This window comes from Natrix helvetica (assembly GCF_964273705.1).
Source record: "Natrix helvetica genome assembly, chromosome: 6".
Lineage (NCBI taxonomy): Eukaryota > Metazoa > Chordata > Lepidosauria > Squamata > Natricidae > Natrix > Natrix helvetica.
The window spans coordinates 23,580,308-23,602,861 of record NC_138553.1 but is presented as its reverse complement, the minus strand read 5'-3'; the positions used below and the strand labels follow the sequence as shown (position 1 = coordinate 23,602,861).

Below are 22,554 nucleotides of genomic sequence, written 5' to 3'. Positions count from 1 at the left end.
CAGACATAAATTCAATAAAATAAATAAATCCCAAAGAACGTAGCTGTTTTCACATATTAATCCAGAGCTTACAAAGTCTGCTGAATAAATAGCAATTTGCTGAATTCATGCAACACGCTACTAAGTGTAAATCATAGTTTACAAACTACATTGCCTGAGCTATTATAGGTCAAACCCAAGAAAAATAAATTAGCATAATGTATCAGCGCAGCCCAATGTGGTATTTCTTCACACCTTGTTTTTGTAATGTGCAGATGAAATATAAAAATTGTTCAGAAGCATAAGGAAAAGCAAAACTGATTCAGGGTACTTATTTGTACTAAGATTGAGAAGCACCAACTTACCCCAAGTTGTTCCTAAAGGAGTAGGGACGACAAAATCCAGAACCAATACTTTCTTGCCAAGTAAGGCTGCTTCCTAAAAAAATAAAAATAAAGAGAGAAATGTGAAGTGGCCACACCACTGCCTTCCATTCCTGATTTTACTTATTTTTTCCTACCACCTCAAATTGTTTTATATCTGATGTTTATAAACATGTTCACACAACCTCTTCCTCAGGTCTTTTTTTTAAAACAAATCTCTAAATTATCTCAAATCTGTTGATACCTCTCATGCATAGAGGATACTGTTCTTTGGGGAAATGAGTTTATGGATGTCTCGTAACTGAATTGTAGAACTGTTAATTTCCCCTCATTTATTTAACAGAAGGGTGTATTTGTAACTCAAAGATGAATTGTGGAGTTCTTGGTACTCTCTCAGCTTGGTTGTTTGCTCACAGACATTTCATTACCCCAATGCCTTATCTTTCTTCTCCTCAAACATCTCCTTCCTTCTGTTTTGAGGCCACAAATTATCCACTCTATTTTGAAAATTGAAAACATCCACTCTTCCTCAAGAACAAGTAATTGTGAGGAGAAGGATGAGTTGCCAATTGGAAAAACTGAGCATGCCAGTCAAAAATGGAAAATATATTTCCACTGTAACCGTTTTGGTACAATGCTCATAATACATCATTGCTATCTAAGTGCCGTTATCCTGGTTTAGACTCCTATAAACTGTAGTTCTTCAGATATGTTGTAGTTGAAAGTTTATGCTGGCTGGGAACTACAGGACTCTGAATTGGGGGAAGCTGTTTGAAATATACAAGCTCCTGACCGATACTTATTACAAGGATTTGTTTAAATGTTAGATGACTCAAATCCCCATAATAAGCCAATGTTCTCCCCAACTAAAGTTACTTTTAAAGTATCTTATTAAAATAGACTTTTTATCCAAAACAGGCCCATCAGTTTGACTCAGTGACGTGCGGTGAGGTTTATGGCTGGTGAGGCTGGTGACGTCATCAGGAAGGCGGGGAATTTTTAACAAGATGCTGGCCACGACTCGGTTTCCAGGGTCCTTTCGCGAGCGAGCTGGCAGGTAGCCGACGGTCCGAAAAGTCCGTCGCACTTTCTGCTTTCACAAGCAACTTCCCTTAAACCTGCCATTGCTCAGTGCAAGGAAGGGAGCCGCTCACGCATGCGCATTCGCCCTGGAACCATGAGCTCCGGCGTCAGAACCCGACAGAAGGCGGGGAACGGGACCATGTGTGCAGGAGGGAGGCTGAGGCTAGAGGAGCCTCCTGCACCTCCCTCTGTCCTGCACACGTGGTCCCATTCCCCACCTTCCTGAGTCAACATGAAGGGGACTGCGGCTCGTGAGAGCGAGCCACGGTCCCCTTCATGTTGACTCAGGAAGGCGGGGAATGGGACCACGTGTGCAGGAGGGAGGCTGAGGCTAGAGGAGCCTCCTGCACCTCCCTCTGTCCTGCCTTCCTGAGTCAACATGAAGGTGACCGCGGCTCGTGCAGTCCCATTCCCCAAGGCTCCTCAGCGCCTTTTCCCTTTTTTTTCATGATGAGAGCAGTGAGGCTCTGCCTCCCCTGCCTCCCCTGCCCGCACGTCCCTGGTTTGACTTGATCAGAAGTCTTCTAGCACTGTGAGGCTCTAACAAGTCCTCCTTTCCATCTTCTCTTTTAATGAAAAGACAAGATTCATAACACTTACTTGAGTGAGAAAAGCAATTGTTAGCTGAGCACTGTGGTGGCAAAGAAATTGGGGGGGGGGGATGAATCTAATGACTCAGTAGTAATTAAATGTCAAGCAATCATTTGGCTGCCTAAATTACCACAATTCTATCAAAGGATGAGAAGTCATTCCACTAACTAGATCACATACTATATAAAATGACAATGCTTCCAAAGCACTGTTTAAAATGAGCTTTATTGTGAGACATAAAGGGACTCCTTTGACACCTGAGGTATTTGGAAGGTGATCTCAGTCTTGGCCCTCACCTACAAATTCAGATCAATCATTACATATAAACCCACCCAGCAATGGCGAATATGCTAATCCCAAATGGTTTACCACTAGTTAGAGGGACAAACTGCTCATTAGTCAGTGTTTCTTCTGTTTCCCCTTTTAAAGGTCAACCCTAAAGGAAGCATGTTTGGAAGGAAATGAAGCTGCTAATTCTTGGTTGGAAAAAAGCTCCTAATCATTTCCCACATTTCTCTTTCTTAGATTTCTGTTCTGACCCCCCTCTCCATGCCTGTGAATAAACCAGAACAGAGGCTTGGCTGTTTGCCACTGTTTAATTACTGATAATGAAGCCTTTGGCTGAGGGCTCAGACAACTCACGTTCAATAGAGCAACCCAGGTAATTCAAAATGAAGCAACGCCGATAGTCCAAACGAGCAGACACGGCTAGAATACATAGATAGATTTTCTTAACTACTAATTCGAACGGTTGCTTCTTGCAAATGTCCCCTCCCAACGCCTCACCTATAATCTCTCTTGGGAGGAGCCAATCCACAACCACCTGTGCTTAATTATCTTCTGTGAGTCTGCCTACATAGTTGCTGCTTCCGTTTCTCAGCCCTTCTCAATCTAGCATCAGGGACAAACTGCTTTTGATCCTCCCCACTGCTCCATGCCTCAGGCACCTCTTGGTGGCCAACCAGCCTCTCTAATCCCTGCTCTGAGTTTGAACCCTGCACAGGGTCCTCCACATCATCCAGGGCAGACTCATATGGTTCCTCGCTATCCAAGTCCATCAGCAACTCAACCGGATCCTGCTGGGCCACAACAGATTTTTATCCCACCTTTCTTACAGCGGCCAAGGCTACATGCACAATACTCCTTCCAGTTTTTCTTACATCCAATGAAGGAAGTCGGGTTGATGAATTGTAACTAGCCTGAAGTCAGAGAATGAACCTCTGTGGGTGAGACATACAATGTGAGTCTTCCAGATTCCAGTCCAATACCTGAATTACTAACACCTCCTCGGCTTGTTTGCAATAAAAAGCATTTAACAGACAAGGATCATGAAGATTTTAAATGGATAACTGATATGGGTCCTCAGTTCACATTGGGTGTAATACCTGACCATCACATCACAATTATTTGGAAAGGAAAGATATTAAGTATACTCATTTCCTGCCTAACAAGTGGAATGTTTAATTGGGCTTTAATAAGCATCAAAGGTATTTGATAGGATTAACCAACTATTTAAAAGTCTAATACTTGTCATTTCTAAGAATTACTCCAACATCTATTGGCATCTACCAGGCAGATGTCCCAGAACCAATGTTGCCTAGACGTCCAGGAGTAAATCATGTGCATCTAATCAAAGTCATATGAACACTTTAATGACAACACGTGCATCATGAAGTCATCGGACAAATCATAAAGTATATAATTTGAGTCCATCACATCATGAAGTGAAATACAAGTTCATCATGTTCCATTTGTGCATACCAGGTAGCTGGGTAGGCTATTATTTTAGTTTGCCGCTAGGTAACAGCTCTTCAAAATAACTTAGCTTCATGGAAAACTGGAAAGTTGACCAATGATTCCTAATAATCCTAGGCAGTTCACAACACAGTTACTGCCATGCAAATAAATATGGGTACGCTGATGAGAGCAACTGATGCAGCATTTTGCCAAAGGACTCTTGAAACTTAGATTTCAGTTCTGCTCCGTTTCTAAACAAAGCTACATTCACTAATAAATGGAAGGAATCCCTCTTCCTTTCCCTCCCACCCATTAGACTCTGATGGGATGTGGAAGTTTCAAATTCCTGAAGAATTCATCATTGCAGCCAAAAATGAAAAGAAAGCATACACCTATGAGCCCAATTGTAAAAGTTGACATGTTTAAGGTAAAGGTAAAGGTTCCCCTCACACATATGTGCTAGCTGTTCCTGACTCTAGGGAGCAGTGCTCATCTCTGTTTCAAAGCTGAAGAGCCAGTGCTGTCCGAAGACGTCTCCATGGTCATGTGGCTAGCATGACTAAACGCTGAAAGCGCATGGAACGCTGTTACCTTCCCACCAACGGGAGTTCCTGTTTTTCTACTTGCATTTTTACATGCTTCCGAACTGCTAGATTGGCAGAGGCTGGGACAAGTAACGGGAGTTCACTCCGTTACGTGGTGCTAGGGATCCGAACCACCCAACTGCCGACCTTTCTGATCAACAAACTCAGCATCTTAGCCTGAGCCACCATGTCTCTTTTGCCATGTTTATTGTGGCTTAAATTTTAAAAACCAGGGCCTATTTTATTAAATGTATTTCTAAGATGGCTATTGATATACAAGCCAGTTGTATGCAGTTATATAACAAAGAAGAATCAGGGTAGACAATGATGCAAGGGACAGAAATCCCACATTACTATGCAAAAAAGAAAGAAATAAATAAATCTAAACACACAAAAAGAAAAAAAGCGTGATCCTTTTTAATTACTATGGAACTAACAAAGGCACGACATATATTTTATGTTATACCACAATTTAAAAAGGGACAATTAATTTTAGTGGGAAGCCCATCAAGATAATCTCTGTTAGCTAAGCCCAAGCTTGCAGATCTGATACTAACTCAGCAGTTTGATGTAGCAGCTTCTCTTTGAAAGTCAACCCATCCCTTCTTTGGAACTAAAATGTGGCAGTAGATGTCCTAGAAAATCCAGAGAGACAAAAATGCTTCCCATTAAATTGTGCTTTGTAGGGATTTCATGCCGCTTGTTTGTTTATTGGCAGAAAACCTGTCCAGTTTGGTTACTCACAAGGTAACTTCACATGGAAAACCAAAAGCAAATACTATTTCCTGTATTTTCAAGGTCACAATCACTCCTAACTCAGCAAGAAGCTAAAAGATATCATAGCACCTGTATTTCCAGAATACCCATTCTACCTACTTAATTAAGGCAAATCTTTAGTCTTTTGATGGCTCTTCTATTTTAGGAGTAGTTCTGCTGCTATATCCTATCTGGTTATTCCTTGAAAATCAAACTATCTTTGATTCAGAGGCAGAAGCAGGGATCCTGGTAGATTTAGAAGGATTACTACCTTGCCAGCAAATATATTTGTTATATTCTTTAAAGGTTCAGGAGCTCTATTTGAAACACAAGTTTCATATATTATTTGTATGTTGGGAACAAAGCCACCACAGTAAAATATCTGTAGAACTGGCTTAGAATGAATATCTTCACTACAAGTGTTATGCTAGTGATGATAGAAGAATTGTGATCAGGACTATATAAAATGGACAATTTATGAAGGAAGTACGCTTCTAGCTTTTTTTTCTTCTTAGTCTATCCAAGCATGGAAAATCGCAAAACCACAATTTAGTCATGGACTACTCCGTCTACTTATGAATGGTTGAAGGATCAAGTTCTGATTTCTTTAATTAGCACTGAAAAGATTTCCTGCCTGAAATCCTAAGGCTCTTTCCATAAGCAATACTAAATTAGATGGTCCAACTCAATATATATTAACTTAACATATTATTGTAATATAATGTTATGGTTTTATGTTAACTTTGAATTGGTCTCCTAGTTGATGGAAGGATTTAAAGATGAACAAAGTTCAGGAGGAGAGTTTCACGTTCTAGTAGTAGGTTGAAATAGTTTGCTTTCTCCAACCAACTAAAATACACCAAAACCCCAATGAAATACAGAAGACATTATATGAATCAACTAGACTAATCTTTCAAGCTATCAATCACAACTCTAGAAGAGCACAAAGCTCATCTGGACCACCAATACCCATAAATCCATTTTAATTACGGTACTATTGGGAAGGAGAATCTAAATGAAGTAAAAAAAATTCTTCTAGGAAATTACATTGTGCTAAGGATCAAAGATAATACAGTTGCTGTGCTACTTAATTTATTTCATTTTCTATTTTCAATCTGTCCCACTTCAGGCATTTACTGTTGGCAACCATGCTTACAATGCAGCTGGATACATATTTTATTTAAAAATATAAATATGATACTTTTAGATGAAAGGGGAATTTAAATATTTCATCCTTCAAAACTATTAATACTCACATCTCATACTTTGTTGACACCAAAAGAATTAAATGGGAAATATTGAAACACATTTTCCCACAAAGGTAAAATAATAGACAGGTAATTATTTTTCATTTATTTTAACAGATTCTAAAACAAGATGAATAGTTTATTAATTAAATACGTTTCAAATAATTCTCTTTAGATCAGTTTATATTTTGCCCTCAGTTGCCAAAGATTATGCTGAAAACCATATTTAAAATATCTGGGAGGATGAGGAGGACAGACCTTACTATATATCCAACTCGGTTATTAGGAGACATGGCTAGATTTCAGTCCAATGTAATTCTGCTCTTTTGTTGGGTTTGTATCATTTTTTTTTCCAGAGGGATTCTCAAAGTATTTGAGAAACACTACTTGGCATGGATCTATATGGAATAGTTTGAAGTTTTCCATAGGACTGTATAGTAACTTCCCCTGTCACATTGATTATAAATCACAATTCTCCAATCTGGTACTGGAGAAATCCAGTAATTTTAATTGCAACAATCTGGTGTCTTCCAGATGTGTTGCACTTAAAATTACTGGATTTCTTAGTATGGCTAACCTAGATGGCAGGAAACTGATTAGGAAGGTTGTCTGAATTGACTGTAAAATGTATTCTGCATTCCACAAACCTATCTGTAGCTTATCAAGAGAGAGCTCATTTTCTAGACTGCTAAAACATATTGGAAGAAATTCTATCAGAATGTTTTTTGTGAATCTAGGTTGGCTGATCTTACCTTTGAAGCTGCCAGTCCACCAGAACCTCCTCCAATGACAATCAGATCATAATCATATGATGAAGCTTGTTTTGTTTGCCAGGTTCCTTCAAGTAGTTTAAGAAAAGATCCTTCACGCTGTGCCTGAACACAGAAAATATAGAAACTGATCAATGGCCAAAGCAGTACTATAACTCAAAGGTGAAGTGGAAAAATTACTACTTCATGAAAAGAAATCCGGAGGAAAAAGAGGTGGGAAGTAATTTGGACACTACTAGGAAAAGATAATTAAACTACCTGGCTTAATGCAATTGAATGCAATCTCCCCAACTTTTGGTATTTTCAAATTACTTTTGTGCTCTACTCTCATAACTTCCAATGACACTAGAAATTGGGCCTAGAGTCTTCTACATGAAAATAATTTCTCACCCCTGAACAACTGGCAGTGTTTAATTCCATCTTTATTTGAACTACTGTGAGACAAATGTGAAGACTTCTCTACCACTTGCTTTCCAAATATCTGCAAGGTAGACATGCCATCCCAGCCTACAGTGTTTTACGTCATGTGTAGCTCATTCCTTAAATGCTCCAGATCAATGGATTGAGGTTCAGCGTATTAGGGGCTACATGCATTAGTTATTTAAACACTGTTCTTTGATAGAACATAGCATAATAGGAGTGGAAGGGACCTTGAAGATCTAGTTCAACCCCATGGTCAAACAGGAGACCCTATACTATTCTGGACAAATTTCTTCTTCAAAACCCTTAATGTTGTAACACCCACAACTTCCGGAGGCAAGCTGTTCCACTGGTTAATTGTTCTCACTGTCAGGAAATGTCTCCCTAGTTCTAGATTGGATCTCTGTTTAATGACCTTCCATCCATTACTTCTTATCTTGCGTTCAGATGCTTTGGAGAATAGAACAACCCCCTCTTCTCTGTGATAGCTCCTCAGTACTGAAATACTACTACCACGTCACTGTTAGTCCTTCTCTTTGTTAGACTAAACATACCTAATTCCCTCAATTGTTCATTGTATGGTTTAGCCTGTTGTTTAGCTATTTAAACTTATGTTGCCTCTCCGTTTCTGCAGACAAAAATATTTCAGTTAATACAAGACACAGCTTCCATAAACCCTTCAAATAACAAAAAAAACCCAGTGCATTTTATAGCTAGAACATATATTCAGCGATGTATCTTTAAATAAGGCTGTTTGCTCATATTTTTTTTGAATGATGTTCTATACAGTACTCAGAAATGTTGTCATTTGCCAAGAAATAATCTCTTAGGTCAGGGGTGTCAAACTCGTGGGCCGGATACATCACACGCTGGCCTCGCCAACCCCTGGTTTAGCGAAGGGGGGGAGTCACGATATGGCACGTGATAACAATATGACGATGTGAGTTTGACACCCCTGTCTTGGATAGATGAGAGCTAAAAGGAGCTTGGCCCCATTGTAATGTGTAACAGGAGAATCCTCTAAAATCAAACTCCAGTAAGGGATATCTCTGGGAGGGAAGCTTTGGTTCTTAAACTTCCAAAACCTTCATTGGACATTTTCCAAAACTTCCACTGGGAATGCGACTATACCTTACCAGGATCACCTATAAAATAAAAGGTTTAAGGGCAGCTACTCTGTTTGGAATCTTGCTTTAACAAAACCTATGTTTTGTTTAGATGTATTATTTTACTGTTCCACACTGTTTAAATAGAAAAGAAACTAGGAAGAGCGATTTCAATCAAGTACAGCCCTTCCTCCCTAAGATTTAATCAATATTTTCCTTTCAGCCTTACTTCTTTCCTCTGATAATCCACAGCCTCTTTAAATGGTTTATCCAGGGAAAGATAGGTGCACCTGCATCTAATAAGGCTGCAATTCTGGTCTACAATTTCATTTGCAAAAACAATGGCAAGCAGAACAGAGAATGGGTTATTAAGTGGTAAATCTTAAAAGTAATTCACTTCACTGACTCATTGCATCCATAAACAAAGTGGGATTGTATCTCAAGAATATCTAGGCATCCTAAATAATTACCAGACTTGAATATCTAGTTTACTAGAGTAGGGATTGTAGTCTGAGGTATATTCGGTGCATTTTCCAATAGCTGCAGGCACTTGGTCAAAAAATGGTGTAAAAAATACTTCCATGGTGTTAGTTCTTTGATATGCACATGAAGACTTAATACACTTCTCCTAGAAGTCAAGGCATTAATATGAAAGGATAAGGAAGTTGACATAGACCCAAGTTGTTTGGTGGAGAGAGGTAATGATTAGGGGGGGGGGGAGCCTTAAATGACTGGTAAGAGAAAGTTCAGTGTAGTTTTAAGGAATGATTCATGTAAAAATACTCTATAAAAGCAGAAATATTTGCTCATGCTTCACAAACCAGATTAATTCAAGGTACAGTACTAAATCAAAGAAGAATTTGGCTCTTAATCCATGTAGATAAATTAGCTGCCATTCTTCTTTTTAAAAATTATCTTTCAATAAATATCCTTTTGGATCCGATAGATAAAGTCTTCCACTAATTTCAAGATTAAACCTCCAAGATTAAACCAGCTATTACACTTATAAGGTCAGCAATGTAGCTGACATATCTATCACCCTTTGTAGTAGTTATTTTTAAAGGTTTTTTTTTAAATATTCTTGTTTTTATTGTGTTGTCGGCCACCCAGAGTTGGTTGGGTAATGAGATGGGCAGCATATAAATTTAATAAATAAAATATTCTGCATAACTCTGTATCCATCTTTATCAGTATAGTATAGGTAGTCCTTGACCTCACTTTATGACTAAAATTTATGTTGCTAAGTGAGAATTTGTTAAGCGAGTCTTGCCCCATTTCCTGCCACAGTTGTTAAGTGAATCATTGCAGTCGTTAATAACGTTGTTATTAAATGAATCTGGATTCCCCATTGACTTAGCTTGTCGGAAGGTCACAAAAGCCGATCCCCTGATCCTTGGACATTGCAACTGTCATAAATATGAACAGATGCCAAGTATCCAAATTTGATCACATATCTGTGAGGATGCTCCATGGTCGTAAAGTGTGAAAAACGGTCCCTTTTTTCAATCCATTGTAACTTTGAGCTGTCACTAAATGAACTGTTGTAAGTTGAGGACTAGCTGTATGTATACATCTTAATTCATGGATATGGATACGCGTATGTTGTCGTCCAAAATTATAGCTCCTTGTTTACAAAGAATAACAAGAACACAATTAGAGCAAAACTGGGCTTTGGTTGTACCTGTAAGATGCCAAACAAAATTAGCAAAACTAACTGATACACCCCTTATTTCATTTATCTTATGAAAAAGCACTAGGCAAAAGTTTCAATAGACCAAAGTTATGATAATAAGCTTGTCTTATGACAGTGATATGACACTTTGGAAAGCAAGAGGATGAAGTGGTAAAGAACATGAAAGACTAAACAAAATTGGGGGGGCGGGGGAGGTAGGTTTTGTGCCCACAAAAGGAAAAGGAAAAGAAAGCATAGATCTAAAGGTGGCTTGATTGTAAGCAGAAATGATATGCGGGTTTAATTAAAAATTGATTGGCCTAGAGCAGGGGTGTAATACTAGCTTTCATTGAGGGCTGCATCAGGGCTGTGTTTGATCTCAGGGGGGTGGGGTGGGCGTGGCCAGCTCAATGCCACTCCTCAGGCTCTGTTTCTGCTGCCAGAGGGTTGCAGGAGGCCGTTGCGGCTGAAAACAGAACCTGGGCCGGCTTTGCGCGGCCTACCTGAGCTCCGTTTTTGCTGTCAGAGGCACCGCGGGCTAGTTCTTTGCTGTTTCCAGGGTTGGCCCTGCAGGCCAGATCTATGTACCCCCGACCTGCAGGCCTTGAGTTTGACACTCCTGGCCTATAGTATAAGTCAGAAAATAGGAATTAGTAGCATGGACTTTGCTAGGAATGTATCTGAAATTATGAATCCATAAGATGGATAAATTGCATGTTGTGCTTCAGTGAAAATGAAACAATCAGCGATAAATTCTGAGGGAAACTGACCATTCTAAATGCATTCAATGCAGGGCAAACAATTATTTCGTTAGGCGCATGTCTGACTAAATAGATGAGAATGGGATCGGTAGCAAGAGAATTAATATATAGGCATTCCTCGACTTACGACCATTAGTGAGCCCAGAATTACTGTGGCAAGCTATGCTGGTCATTAAGCAGGTCACATGACCATGTCTAAAAAATACCTTTTTTTGCAGCAGTTAAATGAATCACCACGGTTATGAAGTGAATCCGCATTATGTAATTTTTTGCCAAAATGGGAAGAAAACACTGTTTTCCAGCAAAGGCCTAAATTGTGGTCACATGACCTCAGGATGCATCAATCAATCATAAAAGTGGGCCAGTTGCTGAACGCCCAAAATACAATCACATATTGTGGGCGAGGGGTGGCTGTTAGAACTTTAAATCTAAGTCGTAAGTTAAGAACTATCTGTATATATATATATTTAAAATGACAGATGAAATAATTAGATCAGGGGTGACCAAACTTGGGAACTTTAAGACTTGTGGATTTCAACTCCCAGAATTCCCCAGCCAGCATGGCTGGCTGGGGAATTCTGGGAGTTGAAGTCCACAAGTCTTAAAGTTCCCAGGTTTGGACACCCCTGAATCAGATATATCGGTGATGACAGATACGGAATCTGGAAAGATCCTTTTCAAGCTATGTCAAAAGTGGTTGAGGAAACAGAGGAAAAAGAAAAAGATTAAAGATTAAAAAAAATAAAAGTATGATTGCAGGAAAAATATAAGATATGTATGAAAAGATATGGAATCATTTTCTAACAAACTGAACGGAAGGTAAATATCAATAGACTGCCTGGGATGATTGGAAAAATGCTGTTATTGCTTTCCTATAAAATAAAAGGAAAGGTAACAAGAAAAATAATGAAAACAAATATAAATTATCAAAATGTTGAGGACAAGAGGACAAGCATTGAAGTTTGCATATGGTTTGCTTACAGAGTGGCTGTTTAATCCATGAAGACTGCCTGAGATGATTGGAAAAATGCTGTTATTGCTTTCCTATTAAAAAAAAGAAAAAAGGAAAGGAAGCAAGAGTGAAGGCTAACAATGGTTTGTTACTTGTGCCCAAAAAAGGGGCTTTGGCAGGACTGTGATTGAAGGGTACGAAAGATTATGACAATGCGCAAAATTTGGGGAATAGATTGTGGCATTATGCCAGAGATATTTTGGGGCTTCAACAGATCACTGTGAAAAGTATGGATGTGAAAAAATATTGCACAATGTAAAGAAACCAGGTGATGAATGAAATGAGTCTGACAGAATATTATGCACAAGCATGAATCAAGGCTGGCTGTTGAATGGGATACAGGTGGTATACAATGGAAGTAAAGCATGAGTGAGAATAAACAAGATGTTTTATACATTGATTGGTACTGAGCAGGGAAGCTGAAGTTCAAATACCGTGGCCACCAAATGAGAGGAGAGGACTCAATGGAAAAGACCCTGATGCTGGGAAAGACTGGAAGCAAGTGGAAAAGAAGACGGCAGAAGATTAGATGGTTAGATAATATCATCAAGCCAACAAACATGAACTTTGGCAAACTCTGGGAGACAGTGGAGGACAGGGGGTCCTGGTGTGCTATGGTCCATGGGGTTGCGAAGAGTCAGACACAACTTAGCAACCGATCAAACACAATAGAGAATAAGGCCAGGGTGGTTGTTTAATGCATTTGTGGATAACTGTACAAGGGATACTTGGCCAATGTTAGAAGTGTTGTGGGACTGGAGATGATATGGAAGTACGTATGCTGCACTTTTGAAGGCAGATGATGCCACGGTATTGGCTAAGAAACCTAACGATTTGCAGTGAATGTTAGATTGATTCTAGGATGCATTAAGGAAAATGTAGCTGAAATTCAATATACCAAAGACCAAGGCAGTCGTGTTTGCTGTGTAAAGGGAATGAAGAATTATAAAGTATACATAAATGTGCTTCTACCACCCTCCCCACCCCCCAAATACAAGCCAATTTATAGACCCAGAAGATAAATTGTGCAGTTTGGCAGTATTTTAATTCAGACATGAAATGGAATGGAAAAATTTAAGATAGGCAAACACTGTTTAAAAGAAACTAGAGGTATAATAGCAGCTTTTTGAACTAACCCATTTTATTAAAGGGCTCAAGTTCTTGTGCAAAAGAATGAATGGACCGGAGCTTGACATCAAGACTCAAAATAAGGAGGAGATAATATTAGAGCATCCTAAACAATTATGTGTAATGCAATCTTTTAGCACCTTCAAAATCTCCAACAGCCCAGTGTTGTTCCACATCCTCCTGAAACTCAAAATTGCTACCAACCTGTTTTTCTCTTTATGCTTTACAGACGGCCATGGCATCAGCAACCAATTTACTTTGTGAAAGATTTGTGGCCATCAGCGATCAAATTAATTTGTGAAAGATTTGAATTTCACACACCCCAATGCCTGCAGAGTTCCTACAGGGTCAAGTGTCCAAAGATCTGTGACTCTGGACTCTGACTATAACCTCCGTTGGAGAGGGCAGATCCCGCAAAGCAGATTGGCAAGAGGAGAGATACCGCCTTTCTCTGCACACCTATTAGAAGTCCCATGGAGTTCAATGAGATCCTTACCTTACCATCAAGGAAAAGCGGAAGAAAAGGACCCCGAAATCAGCGAGGGTTTGCTTGAGACTTACGTCGGCTAGGATGCACCCAGCATTAAGCCAGCTGCTTCCTCCCCACCCCGACAGCCCATCGTTTTATTTCAACATCTCAATAACTACTGAGGTGCTATAAACGGGACTTGTCGCCCCAAACATCTGGAAAACCCGCAAGTTCAGAGGGGGAAAGAGCCAACCCGCACCGCACACTTAAATCACAGTCGCACATTTGGTCCCCTACCTTCACAGTCCGGTCGTAGCCGCCTACATAGTGCTTTTGGGCAAACACGGCAGGCAAGGAAGGCTCCATCGTGAGTTCAAAGAGCGCTTTCTTCAGTTGATGCCCATGTTCTGCAACACAAAACAGGCGAAAGAGAAAGAAACGCGTCGGCTGGGAGCTCCGCCTTTTTATGGATTACAAGGCAGAGGCCGGGAGGGGGCGGGACTCTGGCCGCCCAACCCTTCGCTCTAGCGCCGGGCGCGATCCTTGGCAAGTAGCTTAAAAGTGTCCGTGAGTCACTCGCCAGTAAGCATGACTTGCTGGTTTTTGCTTTGTCCCCCCCCCCTTTCATGTCACAGTTCCGATCTCCCAACTTTAGATTTCAAGACTGTACTTTGTGCTTCGGGGCAATTGTAGAAGCCCCGATATGTGCGCGTCATCCTATAGTAGACATTTCCAAGCGCAAGTGGCTTGCAAGTCTGCGCGTCCACCGCCCGTTCGGAAGCGGTACTCTTTGAAGTCAAGGCGGCGTTGCTCGCTCGTCCTAAGGAAATGGTTACAGAAATGCAGCCTTAGTATGGCATATATTGGGTTCTAGCGTGGTTTGGAGTGCAAATCCCATAATCCCCAGCCAGTATGTCTCAGAGTTATGGGAAATAGATTCCAACACTTCAAGCCCGTTCTCAATTGGCCAAAGCTGGAATATGCAGTTTGGCCAATTTCTTTCTGGCATTAAAAAAAGACATTTTAAAAAAAATTCTCTTGAGGATTTGGGATGTTAATCTCTTTGGACAGAGCTTGAAGTCTGGCATTTTTTCCTGGTAACAAAATACTCTGAAATCAGAATGTTTTCCTATCGAAAGAGTAGAGGCTGTGTTCTCTCAACACACTAAGCCAAAACAAGACAAAGTACATTATACCTTAGACAGTGTTTCTCAAACTTGGCGACTTTAAGTCCTGTGGACTTCAACTCCCAGAATTCCCCAGCCAGCTATGCTGGCTGGGGGATTCTGGGAGTTGAAGTCCACAGGACTTAAAGTCACCAAGTTTGAGAAACACTGCCTTAGAATGATGGATGTCACATGTCAAGCTGTGGTTTACTATGATTTATTGAATGAGCTGCAATTGGCTGAGTTCATATAACATGTTAAGTTTCTGACCAACAACTAACTGTATATACAAAACACTATGAACCAAAATTAACCAAAAGTGTGCCGTCAAGAGAAAATATCTTTAAAAGGACAAAAATAACAGACAGTAAAGATCATAGAAAATGTTTATATAGTAAAGGTAAAGGTTCCCCTTGCACACATGTCCTAGTCCAGGGGTGTCCAAACTGGCTGGGGAATTCTGGGAGTTGAAGTCCACAAGTCTTAAAGTTCCCAAGTTTGGACACCCCTGTCCTAGTCGTTCCCCATTCTAGGAAGCGGTGGCTGGCTGGGGAGTTCTGGGAGTTGAAGTCCACAAGTCTTAAAGTTCCCAAGTTTGGACACCCCTGTCCTAGTCGTTCCCCATTCTAGGAAGCGGTGGCTGGCTGGGGAATTCTGGGAGTTGAAGTCCACAAGTCTTAAAGTTCCCAAGTTTGGACACCCCTGTCCTAGTCGTTCCCCATTCTAGGAAGCGGTGCTCATCTCCGTTTCAAAGCCGAGGAGCCAGCGTTGTCTGAAAACGTCTCCATGGTCATGTGGCCAGCATGCCTAAACGGCAAAGGTGCATGGAACAGTTGCCTTCCCACCAAAGGTGGTTCCTATTTTTCTACTTGCATTTTTACATGCTTTTGAGCTGCTGGGTTGGCAGAAGCTGGGACAAGTAACGGGCGCTCACTCTGTTATGCGGCGCTAGGGATTCCAACTGCCGAACTGCAGACCTTTTTGATCGATAAGCTCAGCATCTTAGCCACTGAGCCACCGTGTCCCTTTTATCATTTATATAGAACGATCTTTTAATACTAACAGTTTTACTGAAGAAAGAACAAGACCAAAAAGATGCCAATTGTGAGAAGTTGATAAGAGAGCTACTATATACAGCCAGGCATACTGGCACCAAAATAATTGGTAATAAAGCAATGGCTGTGATCAGACAGTGTGGCTTGCTGAGGGTAAATAACTACAGATAGTCCTCGACTTACAACAGTTCATTTAGTGACTGTTCCAGAGTTACAGCGGCAGTGAAAAAAAGGGACTTATGACCGTTTTTCACATATGACCGTGGGGATGGAGCATTCCCACGGTCATGTGATCAAAATTTGGATGCTTGGCATCTGGTTCATATTTATGACAGTTGAGATGTCCAGGGATCAGGTGATCAGCTTTTGCGATCTTCTGACAAGCAAAGTCAATGGAGAATCCAGATTCGTTTAACGACGTTATTAGCAACTGTAATGATTCACTTAACAACTATGGCAGGAAAGGTGGTAAAATGGGATAAAACTCACGTAACAAATTCTCACTTAGCAGCATAAATGTTGGGCTCAACTGTGGTCATAAGTCGAGGACCTGTACTGCCAATTGTCCATGCAACCCTCCCAGCCACGGGGAGACTAACCAAGAAGAAAAAATGTACAAATCAATTATATGTTTTCCTGGATACAAAGATGAACAGCAGTATAAAATGTATTATGAAGAACGGTTGCAGGAACTAGGTATGTCTAGCTTAAGAGAAAGAAGGACTAGGGGAGACATGATAGCAGTGTTCCAATATCTCAGGGGTTGCCACAAAGAAGAGGGAGTCAAGCTATTCTCCAAGGCACCTGAGGGTAGAACAAGAAGCAATGGGTGGAAACTAATCAAGGAGAGAAGCAACTTAGAACTGAGGAGAAACTTCCTGACAGTTAGAACAATTAATCAGTGGAACAGCTTGCCTCCAGAAGTTGTGAATGCCCCAACACTGGAAGTCTTTAAGAAGATGTTGGATAGCCATTTGTCTGGAACGGTATAGGGTTTCCTGCCTAGGCAGGGGGTTGGACTAGAAGACCTCCAAGGTCCCTTCCAACTCTACTATTGTATTCTATTGTATTAAAGGAATATGCTAGCATTAGTTAGTTCACATTATGGAATAATCATGAATGCCAAATATGCCTTTGGGACATCCAGAGAGGATCAAAAAAGTTAAAATGGAAGCTGCAAACACTGTTCAGCCCCCAACTACATTTGTCCATTGGGAATGTTGTTGCTAACATCTTAACTTTTTGCACACAGACATGGACACCCCCACCCCTGATAGGAGGAGGATATTTTCTTGATGAACATATATATTGATTCTTCTCTTTAATTATGAATGTAAATGAAAATTAAATAGGAAGCTTTCTAGCATGCCTTTCATTTTTTAAGAACACTTCCAGGTCCAACAGCCCTTTCACAGAAAGCAAACATACTGAGTGATGCAATCCGACCAGACAAAGGGGCAAAAGGAGTAAGGTTGGGGTGGATTACAGGGTGGGGTGGATCACGGAAGTGTCAGGAAGAAAATCTTACCCGCTGGCTTCCAGTGAATGGATTGTTTGTGATAGTTTATCCCTCAGTACAGGATGTAGTGAACAGAAAATCTTTTTTTCCTTGCACCATTTATTTTATTATTTTTTTAGAAAACCCAAGACTCTCAAACTAGGAATGAGGTCCTGTGACTCCCAACATTCTTTTTCCTTGCTGCAGGAGGGTGTTTCTTCCTATGGCTTAATCTTGGTGTTGGATATACAGTATATGTACGCATCAAATGAAGAAAATCATTGTGTTGCTGGTATTCTTAGCAACTTAGTATAAATCAATTTCATCTATAGAGTGATTTTTAATTTCAAATTGCTAAAATGAAGTTACTTTCAACTACTGGTGGCCAAGTCAGGAGATGGGAAACATACTGTATAAAGCTTCACATTATGTAAACAGTTTTACAACTGGCAAATATTTGTAACACTCAATGAACTTGTTTTAATTAAGCAATTTTCTGCCACCTTCCTGAAATTGCAGAACTGAGGAAGAGGCACAGGGATTTATAAAGCACTGCACTTTTTGAAGTTTTTTAATCATGCTATTATGTTTTGAACTGAGCCGGCTCTGCCAGCAGCTGTATGAAAAATCAAAAACAAAACAAAACAAAAAAGATCAACAACGCTTATACAGTAACAAGCTCCCAGATCAAAAGGACACAACTTCATTTATCCCATAAATATAAGAAAGAAGGAACATACAGGTAGTCCTCAGCTTACAAATGCAATTAGGGTTACAATTTCCATTGTTATGAAAGTGTGCAGTTAAGTATACTCGATGTTATGACTTTGGCCGTGGTCGTTAAGTAAATCACTGCAGTTGTTAACTGAACCACACAGCCATTAAGCGAATCCGGCTCCTTCTCCCAATTAACCTTGCTTGTTAGGACCCAACTGGGAAGGTCGCAAATGATGATCTCATGACCCTGCGACAATTGTAAATACAGGATGGCTGCCAAGCACTAATTTTGATTACATGACTGTGGGGATGAACCATTGTAAGCGTGAGGACCGGACGCAAGTCACTTTTTTCAGCGCTGTTGTAACTTTGAATGGTCCCTAAACAAATGGTCCTAAATTGAGGGCTATCTGCATAGGCATTTCCATTATTATTATTACGGCAATTCTCACACTGCGTTGTGAAATGACAGATGCATAGATGGTCAAAATAATCAGGACGGCTGTCACAGCCATAGGATCCAAGCCTCAGTCCTTTTTCTGCATTGCACTACATGTAAAAAATGGTCAGGCTTCAAATGCAAGGTAGGGGGGGGGCATTATTTTTTAATCCTATGGAAACCCCTGGATCAGTGGTGCAATTCAGCCGGTTCTATCTGGTTCGGGCGAACCAGTAGCGGTGGCAGCGGGAGGCTCCACCCACCCGCCCAGACGTCATCATGTCCCGCTTTTGATGCTCTGCGCATGTGCGGAAGGTCCTAGGCATGGGCAGAGGTAGCGCGTGCGAGTGAAGCTGGTGTGTATGCGCGCGCGCTCCCATTTGTGAACTGGTAGCAAAGGTAAGTTGATTTCACCCCTGCCCTGGATAGCTAGATTGATAGGTAGCAACATTCCATGTGTGTTTAAGCTTGAAACTGAAAGCATTCCACAGTCATTAGCGCAATCATTCTTACTGTAGTGCAAGATGGCAAGGTAGAACAGTTTTAAATGAGTTCCATTTTTCAACTGAAAGGCTAAAAACTCTTGGTTTGTTTAACATCACCAAGTGAATTGATCTGCAATGCTGGCTGTATTTGTAGGCAGGGCTGAACAATTTAGAGGCATTCATATTGAGACAGGGCTAAAAGGATGTTTAACACATACATTTCTACTCTTATTTTTTTCTTTTAAAAGAACCCACTGGCAATTCTACCCTACAGACACAAATTTCAGTAGCATATGTATAGCAATTGCAAAATGGGAAGTACAGCCCTCAGTATTCCAGATTGCCCAACATCTGGGGTATCACATACTTCTCACATAAAACTCCTGCTTTGCACCTACAATAATTTGTGGGGTTTTCAGCTCTCTGCCTTATCATTAGGGTGTTCTTACTAGTATATGATGGCAGTGGGAAAAATAACATAGGCTTTTCAATTTTTGGTGTAACTTAGGGTTTTGTCTTTTTGTTGTTGTTGTTGTTTGTTTGTTTGCTGGGATACTTTTGCACCATTTTGGCTTAACCAAAATGTGTAGCCCTTTTGCCAATCTTAACGATATCCGCACCTGGTTCTTTTGTTCCTTCTTGCAGAGTAACAAAATCCTTTCCATTCAGTTCCCTTTTTCTATTTTGGCTAGGGTTGTAAGTTGATGCAAGTTCGTGGAAGAGAGTGATAAATTAGCTGGTGCTATTCAGCACTCCTTAGTTTAGGCATAAGAAGTGCTGAGGGCAAGGCAGAAGCATCTCTGAGTTTAGTGCCCATCTCTGTGGGCATGGTTGATATGCTGGATGGTGTGATGGAAGTGGAACCTTTGGCAATGAAGATGGAACAGCTAGGGTTGGGGGAGATTGGGGAGTGGTGAGAAGGGGGTAATAGCTAATAGGATGGGGATGGATCAGCGGTAGGCTGCTACGGGTTCGCCCAGGTTCGGGAGAACCCATAGCTAACGTTATGGCTGGTTAGGAGAACATCCAAATCCCAACCCTGGCTGACCTCACCCACCCTACCCTGGAGTCTCCACGTGACCTGTTTTGGATGCAAGGTAAGTGCAGGGCCCGTGCGGAGGCCCAGAAATTCTGGCTTCCAGGTGTTGCTGCTTAATGCATTGTCAGCCTATAATGAAGTTAGCCTCTTCCAGGATTTAATTGTGGATGAGAGAGGTAACCTTCTATGCATCATCAAAAAATATGCTGGGCTAAGGATGGTGGTATGGTGTTATTTGTTTATTTAGTTTATTTATATGATTTATAAAGATTCCCATCTCATACCAGTCATTGGCTCATATACAAGGATTGAAAACACACACACACACACACACACACACTTACACATACATACACGCGCATATACATACACAAAAACCTCATGACATAACCCCAGGCATCCAAAGACAAACAATAACCAGACTCACCAGGCGGAGGGGGAGGAAGCGCAGCAAAGCTCATCTAATCACCTGACCCAAATGCCTGGAGAAACAGCCAGGTCTTCAGGATTTGTCTGGTTTTGCAAAGTTCATTGTATTTTATAAAATACAGAATATTTCCAGAAGACAAAAAAAAACAAAAAAAAAACACCACCAGCTAAATATAATAACTTTTATAGAATAATCTTTCATTCTATAAAAATGAAAGAAAAAATAGTGAAATTCCTCTCCCAGGGAGGTTTTTAAAAGGGTTTTTAAAAATGAAAAGAAAAAAACTCAATAAAATATTAAAAATGTAGTTATTAAAATTAGATATTAAACATAGGGAGGAATAGTCACTGGCTTAATAATTTATACCATATAATACTACAGTATGATCAATGCAAAATATATTGAAAAGTATCATAAAAGTAACAGTAGTGCATATAGATTTAACCTTTGATTAGTAGAAAATGTTGCCCTTTTCCAAGCTAGGTAAGTCAAGCATTTCTAAAAGCCATTCCGTAACATCTGGAATAATTCTACTTTTCCCATATCTCAACATAATTCCTTTAGCTACTCCCACCTCCACCTCCCACACAATACAGCCATAATTCCTGGAATAAAGTCAGATTCCAAAGTTTTACATCACAATGATATCTTTAATATTTAAAATTGTCTCATTAATCTATTTAGATACACAGAGCAGGAGCTGAGATTCAGGAGGACCCTAAAAACAGTGTACCAACTCTGGTCAAGGATATAAAAGTAGCCCTTGACTTACAATAGATCCCCAAATTTCTGTTGCTAAGTGAGACAGTTGTTAAGTGAGTTTTATCCCCATTTACGACCTTTCTTGCCCCATTTTATGGCCTTTATTGTTAAATGAACCTTTGCAGTAGTTAGTCACATGGTTGTTAAGTGAATCCGGCTTCACTGCTTGTCAGACGGTCGCAAAAGGGGAATTTGTGAGTTCAGAACATTGCAACCATCACAAATATGAGTCAGCTGGCAAGTTTCTGAATTTCGATCACATGGTTATGGGGATAGTTCAATGGTCATCAGTGTGAAAAAACGATCACTTTTTTAAGTGCCGTTGTAACTTTGAACAGTTACTACATGAACTGTTGTAAGTCAAGGACTACTGACACATCCCCAGCAAGAGTTAAAGATGGAAAATCCTGAGAACCAGGGAACCTTAAAATCCACAGCCTCTCAGTCTTGCAGGATTGAGCTGAAGCTTTTTCTTGTTTATCCAGACCAGGGGCATCAAACTTGCGGCCCATGAGCCACATGCGTCACCCACTGGCCACGCCCACGTCTGGTTTAGCGAAGGGGGGGAAGTTGCGATATGTCATGTGATGCCGCCATGATGACACGAGTTTGACACCCCCGATTCAGACCCTCATGGCCTCTAGGTACTAGGAAGGGATCTTGATTGCATCAAATGTTTAGGCCAGGCTAGAGATGTATAGGCTTCATCAGCATACCAGTTACATAATAAGAAGTTCATAACATTTTGTGAGACTGTAATAATGTCATTCATACACACACATATCTCTTTTAAAAAGTACTGTATTTTTTTGATAAATACAACAACAATAATAACAAAACTAAGGCTTTATGTCTAAGGTCATTTCAACGACCTGGACTTTAAATCCTTCTTAGAAGTATATATAGTTTTTTTGGTATTTATCTGAAGATCTTCCTTGTGAAACAACTTTAAATAAAACGTTTCACCTCTCCCCAGAAACTATGTGCCTGCGTAGAAATGCTATAAAAGCCTGGTGTGGAGTTTTTACAGTGCCACCCCTTATGCATTGTGCAAACTGCTAGTGGCAGCATGACAATGCAAAAATAATTTATCAAAGGTGCTCACTGAAGAACTGCATTCTGTCCCACTGTGTGTGAATTCTTTTCCCTTTAAGGCATTTCCTGCCTGGTAATATTAGCGCTCGGAAACAATTGAGCAATTTCTCTGCTGTACTTCCTATTTCTGTTGTCAATTTCATTTACTGGGAAAGGTTTTTGGACCAAAA

At 40.4% G+C, this 22,554-nt stretch overlaps 1 protein-coding gene across 1 annotated transcript in view; it reads right to left on the bottom strand.

The window, feature by feature from the left end:
* TXNRD1 (thioredoxin reductase 1) overlaps nucleotides 1-14,152 on the bottom strand; it is a 41,256-nt gene extending 27,104 nt beyond the window's left edge. Inside the window, exons 1-3 of the mRNA XM_081957641.1 lie at nucleotides 13,996-14,152; nucleotides 7,113-7,235; nucleotides 345-417 (exon numbers count right to left, since the gene is read on the bottom strand). Of these exons, the coding sequence (XP_081813767.1) occupies nucleotides 345-417; nucleotides 7,113-7,235; nucleotides 13,996-14,064 (265 nt within the window). The 5' untranslated portion in view covers nucleotides 14,065-14,152. The remainder of the gene's footprint in view (nucleotides 1-344; nucleotides 418-7,112; nucleotides 7,236-13,995) is intronic.
* Between the last annotated feature and the right edge of the window lie 8,402 nt (nucleotides 14,153-22,554).